General features: G+C 49.1%; 1 protein-coding gene across 1 annotated transcript in view; it reads right to left on the reverse strand.

The window, feature by feature from the left end:
* Nucleotides 1-307: 307 nt before the first annotated feature.
* The window catches only part of adgrl3.1 (adhesion G protein-coupled receptor L3.1), a 133880-nt gene continuing 113695 nt past the window's right edge, over nucleotides 308-20492 (reverse strand). Inside the window, 10 exon segments of the mRNA XM_068592038.1 lie at nucleotides 308-3038; nucleotides 4141-4443; nucleotides 5000-5017; nucleotides 5715-5843; nucleotides 7798-7891; nucleotides 8724-8903; nucleotides 10632-10800; nucleotides 13980-14071; nucleotides 15105-15171; nucleotides 17831-18051. Coding sequence (XP_068448139.1) covers nucleotides 2392-3038; nucleotides 4141-4443; nucleotides 5000-5017; nucleotides 5715-5843; nucleotides 7798-7891; nucleotides 8724-8903; nucleotides 10632-10800; nucleotides 13980-14071; nucleotides 15105-15171; nucleotides 17831-18051 — 1920 coding nt within the window. The 3' untranslated portion in view covers nucleotides 308-2391.

Here is a 20492-nt window from a genome sequence, read left to right on the forward strand (position 1 = left end):
GAGTCTTTTCCCTAAATGCAACCCAAATGTAGCAAAGTGTTGACATACAATCATTTTTAATAGTGCGTGTATGTATATATTATGTTTGTTTAATGTCTTGAGCTACTTGAATTTCCCTTAGGGGATCAATAAAGTATCCTTCCCTCCTTCCCTCCATCCTTCCCTCCATCCATCCATCCATCGAAGTGACTGCAGTGGAAATGTATATCTGAAGAGGAAACACTGTTGAGTTTAACATTTGAGTTAAAAGCGTTGCGTTCAGTTTCAATTGCGACTGATAAACACTCAAGAGGCGGGAAAACCGCAGAGCTATGTCAGTAATTTATTTGTTGGCAAACAACTTTCACTGTTACAACAAATATTAGTTATGAGATCATTCAACTTGGAACCCATACAAAAAGAATAAATAATTAGCAATAATATTGTAATTATAGTCATGATCATAATAATTTAAAAGAAAAAAGAACCATAAAACAAACCCAGTGCCATTTTATTTACTCCTGCCTAAAGCCAGCGTTCTTTCCTCCAAGCCTGTTTTGTCGCCTTTAAACCAATAAACAGATAAATAAATAATTTCTCTCGGGGACATGGAGGGGGCTTGTGGGATACATGTGCAAGCTACACTTCATACACTTATGATATTTTTTTTCTTCCTCTCCTAAATAAGTAAACATTGGCTTTCCACATTGGACAGTGCTACCGAGTGCAGAGCTTTCACATCTTCAGTTCACATATATACGTGTTTATGGCATTCTTTCAAATAGCGGACGTTTTCTTCCTTTTTAGTTTGGAGAATGACATTTCTTTATTCTCGGCATTCTTCTTCTTCTGTACAATCTCAACCAGCACAGCAAGGTAATATCAATTGGTAGAACATTTGGCAATAGAGAGGATATGCTTCATAAACCATTCTTGTGTTGCTCCAAATATCTGCTATCTCTGGTAAAACTAAAAAACCTCACCCAGGCTTGTGCCTAAAGGAAGGAAACGCTTTATTCAAGAACAAATGAGATGAGACCCACTTCCAGCAGAGACTAAATGGCAGCATTTCCATCGCAACCGCCTCTTTCATAACTTAGCCACTTCATTGCCCCTTTAGTTTCCCATCTACACAGTGGTAAAGTATATGATAATAGCTGATTTGCAAAATGCAAGTGACAGTGCTGTTGCTATAAAAGGACCAGAATGAAGTGTGCGTGGGGGTATATGCGTATTAATTAAGGAATGCTTAAATGTCTCTGCGTTTACGAAGGAACGACAAACTGCTCCTCGCTCGTTCCGCCGTCGCCTCGCAGCCAGAACTCATCGACTCCTCGGACAAAAGTTTGGCAACTTAAAAATAAAATACAAAATAAAAGACTTGGTCGTACGCAACATTTGTATCTGTATCTGTATTCTGTACAATACATAGAAACAGTTTGTGAATTCTTTATAATCCTTTGATAACTGAAAACTTTTACAGAAGAAAGGAGAAGAAACGCAACCCATTCTTTTTTTAATTTTTTTTTTATCCAGTCTGTCGTGATATGATCTTCCTTCTTTGTTTTCGGTGAAGTACACAGTCGCCGCAGTCACCGCCACACTGGCAGGAACGTTACACCGGCCCAGACACAACTCCGGTTTAGCAGATACGAACGTGGAGGGGAAGTCAGAACGTCGGCGTGATGTGGTGACAGTTCGGTCGCCCAGTAAAATAGTTCTGGGGATGATCGGTCGTGAGGGCATGTATGGTACAGCCTCCACTTGATTGGCAGGTAGTGGGGCGGGGCTTCTTCAAAGCCAGTTTTATGCTGCGAACACCGGAGTTCTGTACCTCTGAGGTGGCATCGTCATCCCAGCACCTGTCTTCAAGAGTGAGACGGACAGACAGGCGAACAGACAGGCAGCTCCCTTTTTTTGAACCGGTGCCGGTGGGGCCACGCCCCCCTGTTGTGGCCACGCCCCCCCCGTTGTGGTGGTAGTGGAGACGATACGCTATGATCTGCTAGAGGTCCATATTGGGGAACTTGTCGGGCTCCGGTCGATCCGAGAGTCCGTATCAACGTAACGGGTCGGGTGAAATTACAGAAGCCCCTCCCACTTCCGCTCCTTTCCAGGGTTTAAAGTTCCGTTTCTGTTTTTTGAAAGAAAAAAAAAAAGTCTCTTCGGCACCGGCCTTTTTTCGCTCGGCACCATTTGTGACAATACATTCAGTCCCCGCTTTCATCAGACCGGCGAATTCTCCAAACCCAATTGTCACGAAGCCACAGTTAATGTCACACACAGTATATCGATCCAGGGGTGGGCCAGCTCAGTCCGTCGGTCAACAACACAGAATGTTTTTTTTTTTTCGTTGGAAAGTTGGAAGTGTGAGAATGGGCCGGGGGAGGGAGAGAAGTCTCTGGATCGGCTTTATAGACTGGTGACCAGGTGGGAAGGGTCTATTGGCGGCTCCTCGGGCGACGAGTCGGACTCGTCCTTGTTGCCGGACACCATGTATCCATCGCTGCCACCGCGGCCCATGTGGTAGTAGCTCTGCAGCTCGTGGAGGTGATTCCTGGAGCCCAGGTTGGGCATGCTCTTGTAATAGACGTCGTCCAGCTCGGGGGCGGTGGCGCTCTTACAGGGCTGCAGCTCGCCGGAGCTTTCCTCCTCCCCGTCCGTCAAGCCGTTCACCTGCCCGTCCGGAAGGTCCGTCAGCACCGGCATGCTGGTGTACAGCGAGTCTCTGTGGTTGGGCGAATGCGTGTGCTCGTCGGTGTGCTCGTTGGTCAGCAGGGGGAAGAAGCTCTCGCTGGTCTCTTGGGGGATGCGCCGCGGCCGCGAGAAGCTGTGCGGCGGCGGCGGCGGAGGCGGCGGGTGGCTGTCGGGCGGAGGGGGCCGCGGCGGCAGGAGCGGGGCGTTGGACTCCTCCCTGATGATCTCCAAACCCAGGTTCTCCTCGTGGGGGAAGGCCGCCGGGTTGTCCAGCACCATGGGCCCGTTGTCCTCTTTGCCGTTGCCCACGCAACCACCGACGCCGCTGCTGCTGCTGCTGCTGCTGCCTCCCGCCATGCTCCCTGAAGAGGACGCAGGGGAAAATAGTTGCAGCATGTTTCCACAAGGAGCAGCGCTAAGGCTAGTAGCGGTGCACATAGTGGAGCATTTGGAAGCTTAAGAGACTGATATATCCTTTTGGAGTTGGCGGAGATCAGCGAATGTTGGACTTGCATTTGCCAAGTGGCTAGAAACACAACTCTAAATAATTGATGCTGTCTCTCCGTTTCTGCTGGATTGTAAATAGGCGACAAGTTTTTCTTCATTTGTGTTAGTTTACATTTTTATTTCTTTACCATTTGCGGTTTTAAGTCTGTATTTTATTCTTTTATGTGTACAACTTTAGTGTTTTCTTGGAATAGACCAGTGGGATTATCATGGATGAATAGGAGTTGAACACAAATCTATTTATTAAATAAAATAAACCTAAAAAGTAATAGACGATATGTTAGTGTTGTGTTCAGCTGCCCCAACATGACTAAAAAATAATAATCAGTTATTGCAGTTTTAAACCCTCGGCTATTTTCAGTTATATTGGGGGATTAGAACAGTCACGTCGGTTCATAGCGAAGAAACAAAACAAAATTTTTTCAGTATAAAAAGGAACATATCCTTTATTAATCGCCTGAGGGAAATTATTCTCTGCATTTAACGCATTCCTATTAAGGAGGATTGTGCACCTTGACTATGAACTATGGGGAGACTGGGGATCGAACCTGCGACCTTGCGGTTACAGATCTCTCCCCATGAGCTGCAGCCACCGCTGTCTGTTGCCAGTAAACAACAAAGCTCATACAACGTAAGGGTGGGAGAAAAAAATCAATACAGCATAGTATCGCGATATTTTTCGTGCCGATATTGTATCGACGCACGGAAGCCGAGTATCGATCTTTTATTTCATCAATTCTAAACTTTTTTTGGTCCTGGAATAATAAAATCAATTCATTTTTCGTTGACAAACTTTTCCTTTAGGGACAATTTGCGGTTGGAAAAAAAGGGAATAAATCGCAATACATCGCAATACCCAATGTATCGTGATAATATCGTATCGGGACTATCGTAGCGAGTGGCCTTTTCCTGGTTTTGGAACCTTTCAACGCTCGGAAGTGAAACCGAGGCGGTCACCTCCGTTGGCCATGCTGCTGTTCACCAGCTTGTTCATCAGGTTGTGGTTGCGCTCGGTGGTGCCCCTCTCGTGGTTGTTGAGGTACGACGGGATGTAGTTGGAGGTCAGCTCCTTGAGGATCTTCTTCTCCAGCGTGGTCTCCTTGTGGTTGCCGTGCGTGCCGTAGCCGCCGCTACGGTCCAGGATCTGGACGCAGTCGCTCAAGTACTCGCTGCTCGCCATGCTGTAGTTGTTGGCGTGGTTGCCGTTGAGAGGCAGCGTGTCCATCACGCTGGAGTCCCTGGCGTTGTTCAGGATACCCTCTGAGGAAGAAGTAGTCAAAGTAAAAAGTTATTCATCAGGATGAATTATTAAGATTTCTCAAATAAAACCAGTTGGAATCCTCAGAGGAGATTTTAATGATTGTTTGATATCGTAGCGTGTGCTGTGAAGGGAGGATTAAAAAGTAGCCAGGGTAATTTTCTTGGAGGGGAGAAGTGCTCCGAGCGTCCATAATTCTTTTCATGAGAACCCTCAGATGTACTTTTTATTTTCTCAATTACTGCCAGCACGACAGCGACACGCACAAGAAGAGTGAGAATGTCACGGCAGAATAAGTTTGTTCTGGAGCGACATTCAAAGTGTTTGGTAATTTTTGAGAGCAAATTGCATCTCAGTGATAACCGTTTGCACATTTGATTAGCAATATTTCAATTGAATGAGATTCAATTGTAATGCTTTTTCTCTTTGAATACTATGTCTATATCGTCCTCAAGAAAAAATGTTATTTCGCAGACAAGAAATCTGCGAGAAATCTCAACCAAAAGAGGAGGAAGAAGTCGATGTTATTGAAGCATTGGTATGAAATTTAGCCCGTACTTGTGTCTCGGTACGGTGCTAATGGGCAGCATGAGGGAGAAGAGAGAAAACAAACAGACGTGAGTTCAAACATGTAGAGAGGCAACTTTCACAGCAACCGAATCAACAGTTGGATGATAATTGGAAGGCATGATGGGAAATGTCTTAACAAAGAAACCCTGTCTGTCTGTCTCCATATCAAAGTCTGCTTTCCCGAGGCCTCGTTGCTAACTTGCTATTATATGGTTCATTAGTTATTTAATACACAGAAAAAGCATTTAAAAAAAAAAAAAAAGCATTCAAAACATGGCGTGCTGCGTCTACACTGGGCCAAGCGATGCAAAGCCCCGACAGACAACGCACGGGGAACGGCGTCGGAAAACGAAGCGCATGCTGCATGAAATTGACCATTAACACAAAATAATGCAAAGACATCATGGCTCCCAAGTAGCTTTTAAAACCGCACACATGCGGCGTGATGCACGTTTCCATAAATCCCCCCCGCCCCCCCCCTCTCCTCCGGTGCCGGTAAGAGCCGCCCCGGCGGGTGTCCTTTGTGATTGAGGTTGTTGCGGTGTGATTGATCGCCTCCGCTCGGGAGCCATGATGAGGCGGCGGCCAAAAGGTGCATCGCAGGAGCAAACAATGAATTCAGCATGCAAACAGCAATGAAGTGCAAAAATAAAATCTATCCATATACATCTATATATGTTAATAGTAGGAAGATCAGGCACACCTTGGGTGTTGTACATGCCCACGGCTGGGTTGTTATAGACTGCAGAGTCCCCCAGGAGAGTGTTATAAGGATTGTTAGTACCATGGGGACGAAGGAGAGCATTAGTTATAAGATGATTAGCCGAGGCTCCTGGTACAGGCAGATAGAGAAAAAAGGGAGAGCGACAGGAGGAGGAAGAGAGAGAGAGAGAGAGAGAGAAGCACTCGAGAAAAATAACAAAAGAAGAGGGGAGAGGTTGAAGGAGAGAGAGCGCGTAGACGTTGCAGAGTGCAGGTAAGTGAAGGGGGGAGGGAAAGAGAGAGAGAGAGAGAGATGGAAAGGTGAGTGTGTGGAAGAAGGAGGGAGAGAAGAGGACAAGTAAATCAAACAAGCAAACACAGTTTGAGTGTGAGAGCCGAGAAAAGAAAAAAAAAGCTCGACAAGTCGTTCTCGCAGCCGCCGCATACCAGGCCGAGAGGGAGGGAGGGAGGGAGGGAGGGAGGGAGGGAGGGAGGGAGGAAAGGAGGGAGGAAAGGAGGGAGAGAGGGCAGCGTGGCCTGGAGGAGACTGTGCTGCAGTTCAATACACTGGAGCAGAGCAGCAGGACGACAGGACAGTTAATGGACAGAGCGTCTCCTTCTCCAGGTGGGAGACGGATCATGAACACATGACGCCGCCGCAGAGGAGCAGAAGATGAACGACGACCCCGTGCATGCATCCATCCATCCATCCATCCATCCATCCATCCATCCATCCATCCATCCGTCCTCGGGGTCGCGTCGCTAGTGTCGCCGGGTTTTAGCGCGAAGGGAAAACGGCCCGACGTTCGAGTTGGACGCCGCGCTTCGGTTCGTTTTAGTGGAAACTCGTTTGCTATTTGGGAAACTAAAAAAGGCGGATGGAGAAAGCACCGTCAGAGTTCTTTATCTGGCTCAAATGAATAGATAAATACAAAAGTGAAATAATAAATAGATAAATAAATGCATATATATATATATACATTTTATTTTGTATATATCTGTCATCGCTGTTCTTATATTATCTTTTATTTTGTGTGTTCAGTTTATTCCATCTGACAGCAAATTTCCTCTTGGAGATTAATAAAGTATATATCTATCTATCTAAATAAAGTAATTAATACAATATAAACTACTTTACATGCCCACGCGACTAAAATGAACGAAGATTATGTCCAACATATAGAACGCAAACACATTTTACTGTCTCCCAATTCATTTCATCCTCATTCAGGACTAAGCTGCAGCACATAGCCGCTTGAAATCTACTGGCTAAGTAGCAGCATACTTTAAAGTGTGAGGGATGTGGGGGGGGTGGTGTGAGTGTGTGTGTGTGTGTGTGTGTGGGGGGGGGGGGGGGGGTCTTAAGCCCTGCCTCGCTAAGTGTGTGATAATTCAGGAGCTGACACACACCGTGTCTGCTCAAGCATCAATCTGTCATGCTAACAGCTTATTAGTGGCCCGAAGGAAGCGAGGGCCACACCTCGACTCGCAGACTAACAAATGGCAGCGCGTGTGTGTGTGTGTGTGTGTGTGTGTGTGTGTGTGTGTGTGTGTGTGCACTCGCGTTTAAAATATGTCTAGGTGTCTCTGTCCTCGTTACCCTCGCCCCCAGACAGCGACGCTGACGGGATCCATTCTTCCAGCGACTTCCTTCCTCTTGAGAAGCGGCGCAGGATACAGTAGAAGCACGGCGACTTTAAAAAGCTCTGCAACTCACCGCCGCCGTCAGACAGCGAGTCGGACGCGCGGCACTTCTCCTGCACGTCCGCACTAACGCGCCGAGAACGCAACCCCGACGCGTTTGGGCCTCGTGATAATTATGGAGCATTATTTCTAAAAACTGGACACCGAGGCTTCAAAAGACGAGCCCCGAGAGTCTCGCTTTTTGAAGCTCGGCGGCAGAAAATAATGGTGTCGAGCGAGTCGGTTGTGCTCGTCCTCCCTCCGTCCAAGAACGCCGTCGTCAGGAGTGTGCAGGCGTGTCGGCCTCCTGCCGCTCTCCTAAACGACGGTGCGGCCGTTTAAATGCAGCAGATACGGTGACAGTGATGAGCGTGTGAAGGCCGGGGCCGTCCCGCCGTTACCTCTGTTGAGCGTGGCGGAGCTGTTGATGTCTCCGGTGATGAAGGAGGACTCCTGCTTCCTCACGGTGTCGTTCCACATCCGCCTGATGCGACTCTGGAGAGAGGAAGCGAGGGAGAGAGAGAGAGGGGAGGGGGGGAGGAGTGGACAAAAGACAAAGAGGAGGAGCAGTCATGAGGGAGAAGGAGTAAAAGAAGAAGAAAAAAGGAGGAAGGAGCGAGAGGGAAGTCAGAACTGTAATATATGAAGGTGTGATGTGCAAAAAGAGGGCAGGTAGAGAGGGAGGTGTGTACTCCATCTGTCAGCATCGGGTTTTAAAGGAACAGTGTGTAACACACTATGGATAAAATACACATAACTATGTTTTAATCGGTGCGTCATCGCCGGGAACGAAGACTCTGTGGTGTTTTTATCTCTATGTAATGAAGCAGAGGGGTCGGTGGGAGGGAGGGGGGGGGGGGGGGGTCGTCTTCTACGGCGTCCGCCATCTTGTGTCGGCGAGAGTTTAACGGCATCTGTTTAGGGATGCGTTCTGAAGCCCGGCACTAAACCGGCCCTAAATTATTAAAGGCCGGGGTTATTGATAAGCCCCGATGCTGCTGGGGCTTTTTATTAGTACTTTAAAAAACGTGTTGGTGTCATTCATCATCTCACTGCAGCGCGCACAAACACACAGGTGACCCAGGTGACATAAAGGACACTCCAACCGCACTTGTCACTGTGTGTGCAGTACAATATTTGAAGGGGGCGGGGACTAAAGGAGGAGGAGCTTAGGATCATCTTGTTCACCCGCTATCGCCACCCCCACCAGATCTTACACACTGTTCCTTTAAACTCTGAACACGGGTCGTTTTCTCTCTCAACATCAGAAGCTAGCCCCCCCCCCCCCTCTTCCTCCCTCCCCCCATGGCGCTCTCTCCGACCTCACCTGAGAGTCTGCCGTGCTGTAGCGTCCAGGTGTGCAGGCAGGTAAGCTCACCTGTGAGCCCGTGGAGTAGCGGCCCGGCGTCCGCGACGTGGTGGTCTTGCTGGAGGAGGAGATGGACGTCTCCACGCTCTTGCCGCTGCAGCAGTGGGTGCGCAGGCATTTGCCGTACTCTTTGCGCACCTGTGAGGGGGGGGGGGGGGGGGGGCAAAAGAGGTGGGCGGGGCTTAAGGACGGGCAGGCGGACACGTGGACTCAGAGAGCACGCGGGAACCGACACGTTCCAGCGTGTGAGCTTCGACATTCGCCGAAGCGTATTTCCAACGTGACGCAACCAGAAACAATCTGGAACGGTTTAACCTGATACAGCGACCCCCCCCCCCCCCCCCCCCCCCCCCCCCCCCCTCCTTTTAACCTCTTGTACTCCAATTCCTTGAGCAAACACTAACTCCAGGAAAAAAAAGATGTGGACATTAACAGATTAACTTCATAAACTCCACCCCCTTTCCCCCCACATCAACATCCACCCAAAATGTTATTACTGCCACAAATCCATCTGAAATGAACTCCCCCCCCCCCCTCCCCCTCCTCCCCCCTCCTCCCCTGGAGAGGCAGACACCCGATGCGGCGCGTACACACTGAACATCTGCATTTAGATCCCAATCAACTTTCGAACAAACAGGGCCGTGATTGCTTTTTAACGGGCTCGGCGGGCCGGCGGGTGGGCGGGGCTTGTGTTCGCGGCGCGCTGTGTTTGAACAGCTGCGCGCTGAGCCGCCCCGCGCGTCTCGGGAGGAGGAAAAAAGAAACGCTGTTGGATCGCGGCCAAAGAAAACCTCAGCGCTGTTCTGAGCACCGTCTCTCTCAGGACACCTGATCCCATGGCCTAACACATGCTTAAGTGCACTGCACACACACACACACACACACACACTTGTTTACTGGTTGCACACTTAAAGAATAGAAAGACTCGGCAGCCAGACAGGCGTGTTAAGCGTCTGATGAAGCATCTTTTCCGTGTCCTCCTCCTCTTCTGTGCTCCCCGACACTCTGACAGTGTGTGGGAGACGCCCGTGAAACATCCCAGGACGTGTGCAGGCGTCCACATGGCATTCAAATACATGAAGTGATACCAAGAAACGCTGAACATATATGACGGGCTCTGCAGCAATGTGCGAGAGGTTGAACATGGGGATCCTGCGTTGAACCACCAAAAGACACGTTTCCTCTGCCTGTGTCCGGGTTTTGAAGAAGCTACTGCAAGCGAGGGAACGACAAACTAAACTACTGAATTTAACCCAAAAAATCATGAAGTATATTACGAATATGCTCCAAGATGAAATTGGCAAATTTACGAGATTTTTTCTTCAAAATTGCGTTCATTTCCAAAAAGACAAAGTAAAGCTCTCTCTCTCTCTCTCTCTCTCTCTCTCTCTCTCTCTCTCTCTCTCTCTCTCTCTCTCTCTCTCTTCTCTCTCTCTCTCTCTCTCTCTCTCCAACGACATCATTAACCATAATCTGTGCTTCACAACACAAGCAGCGATGTCCTTCAGGACTTCATAATCCTGTAATTCTTTGATTTTTCTCGCAAATATATTACCTTAATCTTATTATCCCCCTTCCCTCAACTCTGTAATTACAATTTTTTTCTTCATTTTTAAATTTTTTTTTAAACAAAACTGGTCCTAATACGGTGTCCTAATGTCAGGCTTGATCTTGGAATTTGTCATTTTCAGGTAAAAACCGCTGTTTGTTACCTGCCGCCAGGAGGCCAGACAGACAGAGAGAGAGAGAGAGAGAGAGAGAGAGAGAGAGAGGTAGTCGACATGAGAGACCCCCTCCCCCCTCCCCTTTCCCCCCACGCTGATCAATGCTACAGAGCGCGTCTGCGCCGCTTCGTCCATCGCTCACCTTCTTCTGCAGGATGCAGTGGAAGATGAAGATGAACATGCCCTGCAGGGAGTTGAAGATGGTGAAGAGGTAGGCCATGATGACGGTGCTCTCGTTGATGTACATCAGCCCGAAGGCCCAGGTGAGGCCCAGCAGACACAGCAGCGCGATGGCCCCGATCACCCAGGACCTGGAGGAAGAGGAGGACTTGAGACGGAGAACTGCCAGCATCCGTTACCAGCGTCCCGCAGACATCTGCTACGTGTCGGATGATGCGTTTAAGTACATCTTGCAATTTGTAACACGTGAGACTTTTTTTCTTTCTTTTTCCTGGAGCGGAAAAGCTGTTCCAGCCAAGTTTGATGCACGTGGGACCACGAGGCGGGAGAAAGTGGGTTAGCGAAAAAAAGGGTTCACTCGGAGTCCCAACACCGCGGGAGTGGGATGGAGTAACACAGCGGGAGGCTTTTCCTCCCCGAAAAGAATGAAAAAACAGGGGCAAAAGAGAGAGAACAGAGGGGGGAAAGCGCACTCGATACCGTCTCAAGAGAGGGAGGCGGAGGTCAGGAGCCGGCTGACATCAACCGGCCTCTCGAGTGCAGCGAGGTGGGGAGGGGGAGGGGCTTCTTCAAGGGTTACATCCCAGCGTATATCGCATCAGAAAGCCTTTTTTTACAGGCAGAAGTGGGTGCTGGAGTCCGCCGGCGCGACTCGACTGCAACACTTTCATGGAACGGACTTTCATCCGAGTTTCCAAGACAGTGAAACCTCCGTTTCTTAAAAAAAGCCTAATATGCAGGAGTTAGTCATTAGGGCCAAATGTCAGGGGAACGCGGTCGTGTCGAGGCGTGTGCGTGCATCGACAGCCTGTTTGAGTGTGTGCGTGTGCGCATTGGTGCGTGTTGGTGCGTGTGTGTTGGTGCGCGTGTGGGCTCCACCGGGCAGTAAGTAGAGGGACATTACAGCCATTATAAATGACATTTCCCCGCTAAAAGGTCACCGTTTTCTGGTCTGCCGAGGCCGCGATGATGGCTGTTAATTTGATTGGCTGACTGGACAGCGATCACCTCTCATGCGAGGGATGGGAGACAAAAAGGGTGGGGGAGGGAGAGTGGGGGGGTCCGAGAGGAGAGGGAAGAGGGTGAGATATTAGAAGAGTTAGCAGGAAGGAAGAGAGAAAGAGGAGGAGAGTAAGTGAGCGAGACCGCCGGTGATTGATTGGATGTTGCCCTCTGTGGCACCGCTCAGGCGAGACAGAACCTCCAATAAAGCTCGTCTGACGACCCTCTTCGATAAAGGGTACACTCATCCCTCACTTCACCTCCCTTCATCCCTCTGTTCTCCCTCTTCCTTCCCGGAGTCGCATCACAGTCCCCCCCCCGGTTCCCATTATATTATTTCAATAGCGCGTCGGGTTTATGGGTCAGAGGGGGGCTCACACATCACACACCATCACGTAATTCATCTCACAAGACGGGTTATTGGTTAATTTCGGGATATGCTACGGACTCTGGGCGGGTTCCTACGGACAAACACGACGATGAGCAAACCGAAGGAACGGAGGCGTCGTGGGTGGAGGGAGGCCTTACCGGAGCCAATCCACAACAAAGACAACGAGTGGTGGCTTGGAGTCAGAAGGAAACAAAAGAAAGGAAAATAATAAGACAAAAAAAAGGGAGCACAATGATGATGATGATGATTAACAAGTAAATGAACCGCATTAAAGACATGACTAATGCAGTGAAATAGATTAAAATCTACTCAGTGTGCTCAAAGAGACAAACCAAAGTCATTAAAAAAAGAGGAAATAAAATGCGTCATGAATGAATCTTTGATTGTCCGTCTTTCATCTGGGCCTTTTTTTTTTTTTTTTTTTCATCGAGCTCCCTCTGCTCCCGCGCAGAAGCGAAGATCAGAAGGTTTCACGAAACTTGGAAGTCCAACCCCAGACTGCCGTCTTTAAATATGCATACGGCGGTAATATTTAAACGGCGAATCAAGCGGCGGGGCGAGCCGCTCCGTGATTGACGCGACAGATTCCGAGCGGCGCCTCGATCGTCCGTCGCGCTAAAGCCGAATTGGACCGGCGCCTTTTGTCTCCGGCTGCACAGGAAGGAGACACAACGCTCAGCAGACGAGAGTCCATGAGAATGAAGTCATATCTCAGTTATCTTGAGGGATCTGTGAGTCATGACACGACAGGGAATAATAACATGATGGATACGACGCGGAGCATCTTGAACTGATGTCAGATAAAAGTCTTCATGTTGCCGCTAACATACAAAACATGTTGAACATTTGGATTTAAAGGAACAGGACACATCAGAAGTTGGAGCCAGCAGCTTGGTTTAGCGTGACGACTAGAAAAGGCTGACTGGTAACATGTCGTATATTGTTTGTTTGGTTCAGTAACTGAAGTGAAAAAACACTAATTTACTCTCTCACATGAGGTTGAGTGCAGGGCTGCTGACATATAGTCTGGCACATAAACATGTTTTTACTCTTTGGTTACTTGTGCAGATCAAACAAACTTAATTATTAATTATTGAGTTTTGAAGGTAGGTCCAGGCACGGGGGATTTTGTTGGCAACCATCAGGACTGAAAAGGGAAGACAATGCAGAAGTGCTTTTCATTTGCATTCTCTCTTATGGCCATCAGGGGGCGCCTTCTCTGGTTTAAAAAAAAGTATGAGAAAGTGACTCTGCATCTCTCTTGATTTTATTTAAACATTGTAAACATGAGTTTAGTCTCAATCTGTAGTTTCAAATCTTCTTTAATACAGCGAGATGTTCATTTCGTACATTATGGTCATTTAGAGTCAAATAAACCATAAAACAGGGGACGTTTAGGGCGGCGCTACCTTATGATTAGCCCGTCGCTACCACGGCGTTGTCCAACCTGAGAGTTATCCTCGTTTTCTTCTTACAACTTTAACTCTTTGACACTTCATGAAAGTTCCTGGGCGCCTAATTAAGCTCCTACCTGTTGCGTCACTGGTTGCATAAAAACAAGATGGCGACAGCCAAAAACCAAGATGGCGCGGGCCGAACTGCCAAACACGAGGCTTCAGAACCTGGATAGCCACTATACAGCCACTGCTTCTGCACAGCGTTTGATTCTGACAGCGTTTGGCCAGCTGTTTTTAGTCTTCATGCTAAGCTAAGCTAACATACTACAGCACATTGAACGGACACGAGACCTCTCCATCTACTGATTTGATTCTCGGCATGTAAGCAAACAAGCATATTTCCACCAAAATGATGAATCACAGACATAATAACAATACTACTACTAGTAATATACCGCCGCACCCCGGCGTGACGGCGTGACGGCGTGACGGCAGGACTGCATGCGCACGTGCTCCTTACTTGATGTTATCCAGACATCCAGAGTCTGGTTTGAGGATGGCCGTGTGATGGAACATCTTATAAAGAGCGATGCCGAGGAAGATCACGTTCAGCTGAAACACACGGGCGCACAAGTTAATATTCTGCAGCAACAAGCTTAATTAAAGACACAATGTCACCACAACAATTCAGTCAGACACACACACACACACACAGACACAGTGCATATCCTTTTTTTCCCCCCAATCCAGCAGTAATTGGCTCGCGGACACAGTATCAGCCCACAATCAACAGCTATTTATGTGCCCAAAATACTGCAGCTCGGGCATCGGAGAGGGGGGAGCACAGTCATTACATCCATCGAGGGTCGTCGTTACAACAGGAAGTCCAATCCGGCCCGTTCCATCGGCCTGGTAGCGCACAGATAAGGGCGGTCTGACAACGGCCGCGTACGTTCCCCCAGCGGCCGTCGCGGCCGAGCGGTCCCACCTGAGCCGCTTCCCGCTCAGCTCAGCGATGGCCCGACTGACATTTCCACAAAAAAAAGTGTTTTGCTGCAGAGCGTCGGCGCGCACGCTGACATTCACCTAATTGGGAACATGTCCTCGTTGCTTTGATTCTCTCTCTCACAAACGCCGCTTTTCAGATATTCTATTGTCGGGCCTGTGTGTGTGTGTGTGTGTGTGTGTGTGTGTGTGTGTGTGTGTGTGTGTGTGTGTGTGTGTGTGTGTGTAAGGGCTGCTCCGGCGCCTCAGAACAGTTTGATTTGAAAGGAAAAAAACGGTCAAACTGAGCTCCTTCCTCCTCATGCTGTGTAACGGGCTGCCTCGTGATGAAGTAGCCAGGCCCGAGGGAGGGTGGGGGGGGGGAGGGAGGGGAGGGAGGGGAGGGTGCACAGAGCCTGGATCAGCAAATAAGTGGCAACATGAATCCTGGAGAGTTCTTATCGCGATCTGCGTTTCTTTTCTTCGCCTAATCTACTTCCGGATGTTTCCCAGCTCGTTGGAGGGCGTGTCCACTGGAGAGTTAACACCACGCGACCTTCCTTCCGCTTCGAGATTAACTTTATATGTTCCTGCATGTGGCGGTCTACTACTACTACTACTACTGCGTGTGTGTGTGTGTGTGTGTGTGTGTGTATCTCACCATGATGATGAGCGTAGCAGGGCCTATAAAGCTCCAGATAAAGTACGTGTCCAATCGCAGCCAACACCTAAAGAGAGAGAGAGAGAGAGAGAGAGAGAGAGAGAGAGAGAGAGAGAGAGAGAGTGAGCAAAAGTGAGCGCCATCGTGCACGAGAAACAGACGGGGGGGGGGGGGGGATTATAAACATGCTCCGGTCTCCAGATGGATGTTGGGTAGTGAGGATTTACCATCGCTGGACAGGGCATGCATCATAGTTACACACACACACACACCTACACACACACACATACACATTGGAGGCAAGGGTGGGGGTGGGGGGAGTAAAAAGAAGTAGCACATCACTTTACGCCATTCATCAAATGAATCACGACGGAGGGAGGACAAAGAGAAAAAGTGAGAAGAGAGTTGTGGGATGAAGTGAACGGACTAAACGCACATCACACACAGGACGGGGAGGAGGGGGGGTGATGAGCACCTGTGATAAATTCACCTTCCCCCCTCCCCTCCCCTTCCATTAGGGCACATATATATCTATACGACACGGCCATCATCCCCGCGGTCGCAAAAATATGACGCCATGGCGTTCATTTGAATAGTGAGTTATGAATGCAGCCCTCGCACATCGCCGGGGCTATTTATGGAGTCTGGGAATGAGCTGAGGGTGAGGTTAAAGGAGAGGTGGGAGGGGGGAGGGGGTATGTATGAACACACACACACACACACACACACACACACACACATGCACACATTCATGCAAGTTCTGGCCACAAGGTTAGCATTCGGTAGGAGAAGATATACTGCTCGGTGCTAAATCATATCACCGAAACATCTTTACTCGTCATTCGCAGCAAGCAGGTGAGCGGCGAAAAAAACTCCCCTCTCCCTCCTCCCCCTCCTCCACCTCCTCCACCCCCTGAGTGCCCTCCACTGAGGTCAGACCCAACGGGTTGCAGAGGGAAAGGCGGCGCGGAGGGAGAAGATGAAAAAAAAAGAGAAGAGGAAAAAAAAAGCCGCTGGAGCAAAAATGGCCGACTGATTCACGACCAGCTGCTTTTGCATTATTAATCTTTCAATTTCCAGCGCATTAGAGGGCCCTCCATTACGGGTCCCCGGCCCGTGTCACCGTATCCTCCATTAGGGCTCCTTTGCGAAGTCACTGCCACCTTCATCATGGGAGGCGAATGGGACTCAGCTAATAAGTGGGAGATGAGGGGGAGGGAGGGGGGAGGAGGGGGAGGGAGGGGTGACAAGGTGACACAGCAGGCATGGCAGATGATATTTCCAGAGGTTTCCGTCTCGTGTCGCGCCGTGTCAGACGTGACGAGCCGCGCCATTTCCAAAGGGAGGGGAGGGGGGGAGGGGGGGGGGGAGCGGGGGGGAGGGGGGGGGAGGGGGGGGGGGAGGGGGGGGGGGAGGGGGGGTCGGACCGATGAGTGAGTCATAAAACTTATTTCTGGATTTTACTTTTTTTCCGTCCATCCTCGCCCATTAACGGAAGAAAATGGATCGCTCGGGTGGAATTTTCATTATTTTTCATGTTGTGTCATATTATTTTTCACTCCCACTGATTTGAGTGCGACTCCGTTGTTTTGATTTTGATTTATTTATTTTTTTACGCCGACCCACAGCCACCGTCTTCAAGGCAAGTCTCCCAGTCTGTGAGCTAATGGCACGCGGGCTGATTATTCATCCCGAGCCTGGCATTCAGACTCTCATGTTTTAGTGATCAGCGCCACGATGAAATATTGATCTAAGTGGCATACGGATCGGCGCGGCTTGACGGTTAAACAGCGCTAACTTCAACCCCCCCACATCTTCAAAACCTCTGAGATCTGATGTGTAGCTTAGCGGAGAGCCACCAGGCCTGAAACACAAAAGGCCTCACAGAGCGCGTGAATAATGTAACAGTCCTATAGTGTGCCGTCATTACTTTATTTCTTCCTCTTTCTATACGGAGCCGCTCATTTATAAGTCATCAAAGTGGGGAGGGGTCGGGGGGTCGGGAGATGTTTTTTTTTAACTTTTAAAATGTAACATCCACATCAGTAATGTCCCCCATTAGTTCTTATGATTTCATGCAGTCCTGGAAAAAAGGTCTCCTGTATGCATTTTATGCACATAATGCCCGTAATGTGCATATGCATTTTTTTTTTTATCCCTCCATCCCCTCCCCCCCCGACGGCTTGCGCATGTGAAAGGCTTATTATGTTAACCCCGGTGTATTTATAGGCGGTCTATTATACATGAGCTTCGTACTTTTCTTGGATCCGCCGTGTGTCTCGAGGTGGGACAAGTCAAGCGTGCGTAAATACGTAACCGTGCATGCTCTTAATGTATATGCCTCCCTCTCGTTTCCTCTGCGTATCCTCTCGGTGGGTGGGTCCTTTTTTTTTTTATTCATCCCGTCCATCCGTCTCTCCATTCTCACGCTGACTCCTCTCTTTTCTCCCTCCATCCCACTCCCATCCCTCCAATCCTTCCACATTCACACATCCTCACGCAGGCGCATCATCCCCTGCTTGTCCGCATGCCTCCACCCTCCCCCTCCCTCCTCCTTCTCCTCCGCCTCGCCGTATTGACTCCTCAGAAGTGCCACGGCTCGCAGAGTCCACTGTGGCAGCCAAAATGACAGCAGGCACTCTCCAGCATCCCCCCTCTCCTCCTCCTCCCCCTCCTCCTCCTCCTCGTTTCCTCCCTTCACGCTATACGCTCTCCTCCGTCCTTACACTCGGTCGGTGCCGTAGCTCCTGTAGTCCACCGCCGCGGAGACGGCCACGATGACAGCGGGCACGCCGTAGCCTGCCAGGTAGAAGTACTTAGTCCTGGAGTGTTCGCTCTCGAACACCTCCACCAGCATGATGTAGAGCTGCACCCCTTCCAGGAACATCCAGGTGAAGGCTGCCAAGAAGAAGAAATGGAGCAGGGCGGCGAAGACCGCACAGGCAATCTGGAGAGAGAGAGAGAGAGGGAGAGAGAGAGAGAGAGAGAGAGAGAGAGAGAGAGTTGAGGGGATTTAAAAAAAAAAACACTTCACACCAGAAATGCAGAGGAGGTATTTAATCTGAGTGAGTTCGCAAGTAGAAGAAATATATACACTAACAGTGCGGGCGATAATAAAAGGTAAAGTAATACATTATCACGTTAAAAGAAGGAAGTGTGAGGGATTAACAAGCGGGTCGCCGATACTGGAATAGACAGCGGAGGGAGGGGATAAGGCAAATAGGAAGGCGAGCTCACAATCATCGCACATGAAAACAACAATTACGGCGCGACAGACGGACTCAAAATCGCTTTTTAGATAGCTTGAGTTGAGCCCCTCCTCATCCCCCCTCCCTCATTTCACTACATGTCTACATCTACCAGTTATCTAAGAAGATAAATGAGGAAATAGAAGTGACAAGTCGATGCCGCCGCCGCTGATTGTCCACATTTCAAACAGAAGAGGCAACGCACTTCTGTTTGAAAAGGGCCGAGAGAGACGAACAGCTCAACGCGGTTGAAAATACAATGTGATTTTTATTTTATTTTGTGCTCGTCAATGCCAACGATGAACAAAACTGAGTGGCGCTACAGCAAAAATGACTCAGCGGCTCGGCGTGAAACACACAAAGCACTCACAAAATGGCACATTGTTGGGAAAGGCCATCAGTTTACATAATACTGGATGGTTTGGGGATTTTGTGCCATCATTAGTGATGAACCCTACGTTTTAAGTGAGCTACATGATCATAATACTGTGAGCTAATTGTCCAATATATATAAAAGATTTCAAAAAATCGTACCGTTGGCACCCACCTGTACCAAGCAGGGGTGACATGTTCACACTGAAAGTGAGTAAGTGGATTTTTAAAATGACATTGTTAGAAACCAGCGGAGAGTGACGGATGAAAGGAACGTGAACAAGTGAGGGGTCGATCACACCAGACGCGACTTTTAGTGTCGCTATCAAACCCGTTGTTCTCCTCCGGTACGGCGCCTTTCAAACGTTGCGGGTTGCGTTTTTTCGGCGCTTATTAAAAGTTAAAATATTCTCAACTTTTAAGTCGCACAGCTCATCACTGTCACGCTGAAGCGAGGGGCGGGCTTTACTCCTTCCTGTCTTCCTGTGGCGTGAACAGCGGGGAAGTCAAAAGAAAATGGCTTCCCTCCCACGAGGCGCTAACGTTAGCGGTGTTTAATGACGAAGAGCTTCATAATCCTAGATGGAAACACTCAGGAGACGCTCTAACTGACTGCTGCTCAGCCCAAAGTACTGAACGCTCTCGTCATCCAGACACAATTCACAGAATAGATGGCGGGATTCACCGTACTCTTTCCTTTTTCTTTCCTTTTTCAATATCGTGAACCCAAAAACTCTTTTTCCATTTTGTAAATTAAGTTTTATCGCCACAGTTTTCGTCGCAGCATTTTTTTGAAGCGGCTGCGCTTTAAAAAGTCACGTCTGGTGTGATCGCCCCCTTAGAGAGGCGATGATAAAACACTGTGATGACCCCTCTCTGCCACTGACCGTCGTCCTGCAGCTGTGCAGGGGGGCGTGGCCGGCCGGGTCGTCAGGAAAGTGGCGCTCGTTAGGAGCGACAGGTGAAAGGCGCCGGGTTGTTTGTTCTCGCGCTCCCCGCCGCCAGACGCCAGCTGGCCGGTGTCGGGAACTCTGCTCTTACTGATTTGTCAATTTAAAATAAACCTTTCTTCTGTTAAACCGCTCTTTGTGTCTGCGTCTTCTTCTGCCATAGCCGTGCGGCCCGGTTCGTGGCGATGCTTAGAAGACTTTCCTGAATGTATACATTACAACAAAAAAAGGCAACCGCATTGACAATGTTGGCAAACAGGATGTGAAGAAACGAGAGGGCTGCGTGAGGAAAGCGGGCCGGTAGAGAGCGAGCGGCGGCCCGTCATGGCGGCGTTTCTCCTACATCACTGAGAGCCAGCCGACAGACTTTCATGAGTGAGGGGTTTGCAGCGAGAGACAATTACCTCATGTCTGAGAGACAATGAGTTTAGGGGGCGAGGGAGTCACTCATTTCCATTTCTAATGATCGCACAGTGTAGCTTACACACACACGCAGGCGCGCGCACACACACGCATGCACGCACACGCAGGTAGGAAAAAAAAAAAGAAGAGAAAGACAACGAGTGGCTGCTCATGCAAAGTCATTTCATCTTTCCCTCCTGGAATTATTGGCTTAACCGTCTGCGAGCTAAGAGACGCCGAAGATGTTAATGGGGGTCACAAATAGTCACCGGTAATTAACGTCACACACACAAGTACGGCGGTGCACGCACATGTGAAGCCACATGATCCCTCTCACGCAAACACACACACACAAACACACACACACACATACACAGACGGAGATTTCAGCAACACTCAGGGTCAAAGCAAGTAAA

The sequence above is a fragment of the Clinocottus analis genome, unplaced genomic scaffold (genome assembly GCF_023055335.1).
Source record: "Clinocottus analis isolate CAN_PGR_092001 unplaced genomic scaffold, fCliAna1.0.p SCAF_26, whole genome shotgun sequence".
NCBI lineage: Eukaryota > Metazoa > Chordata > Actinopteri > Perciformes > Cottidae > Clinocottus > Clinocottus analis.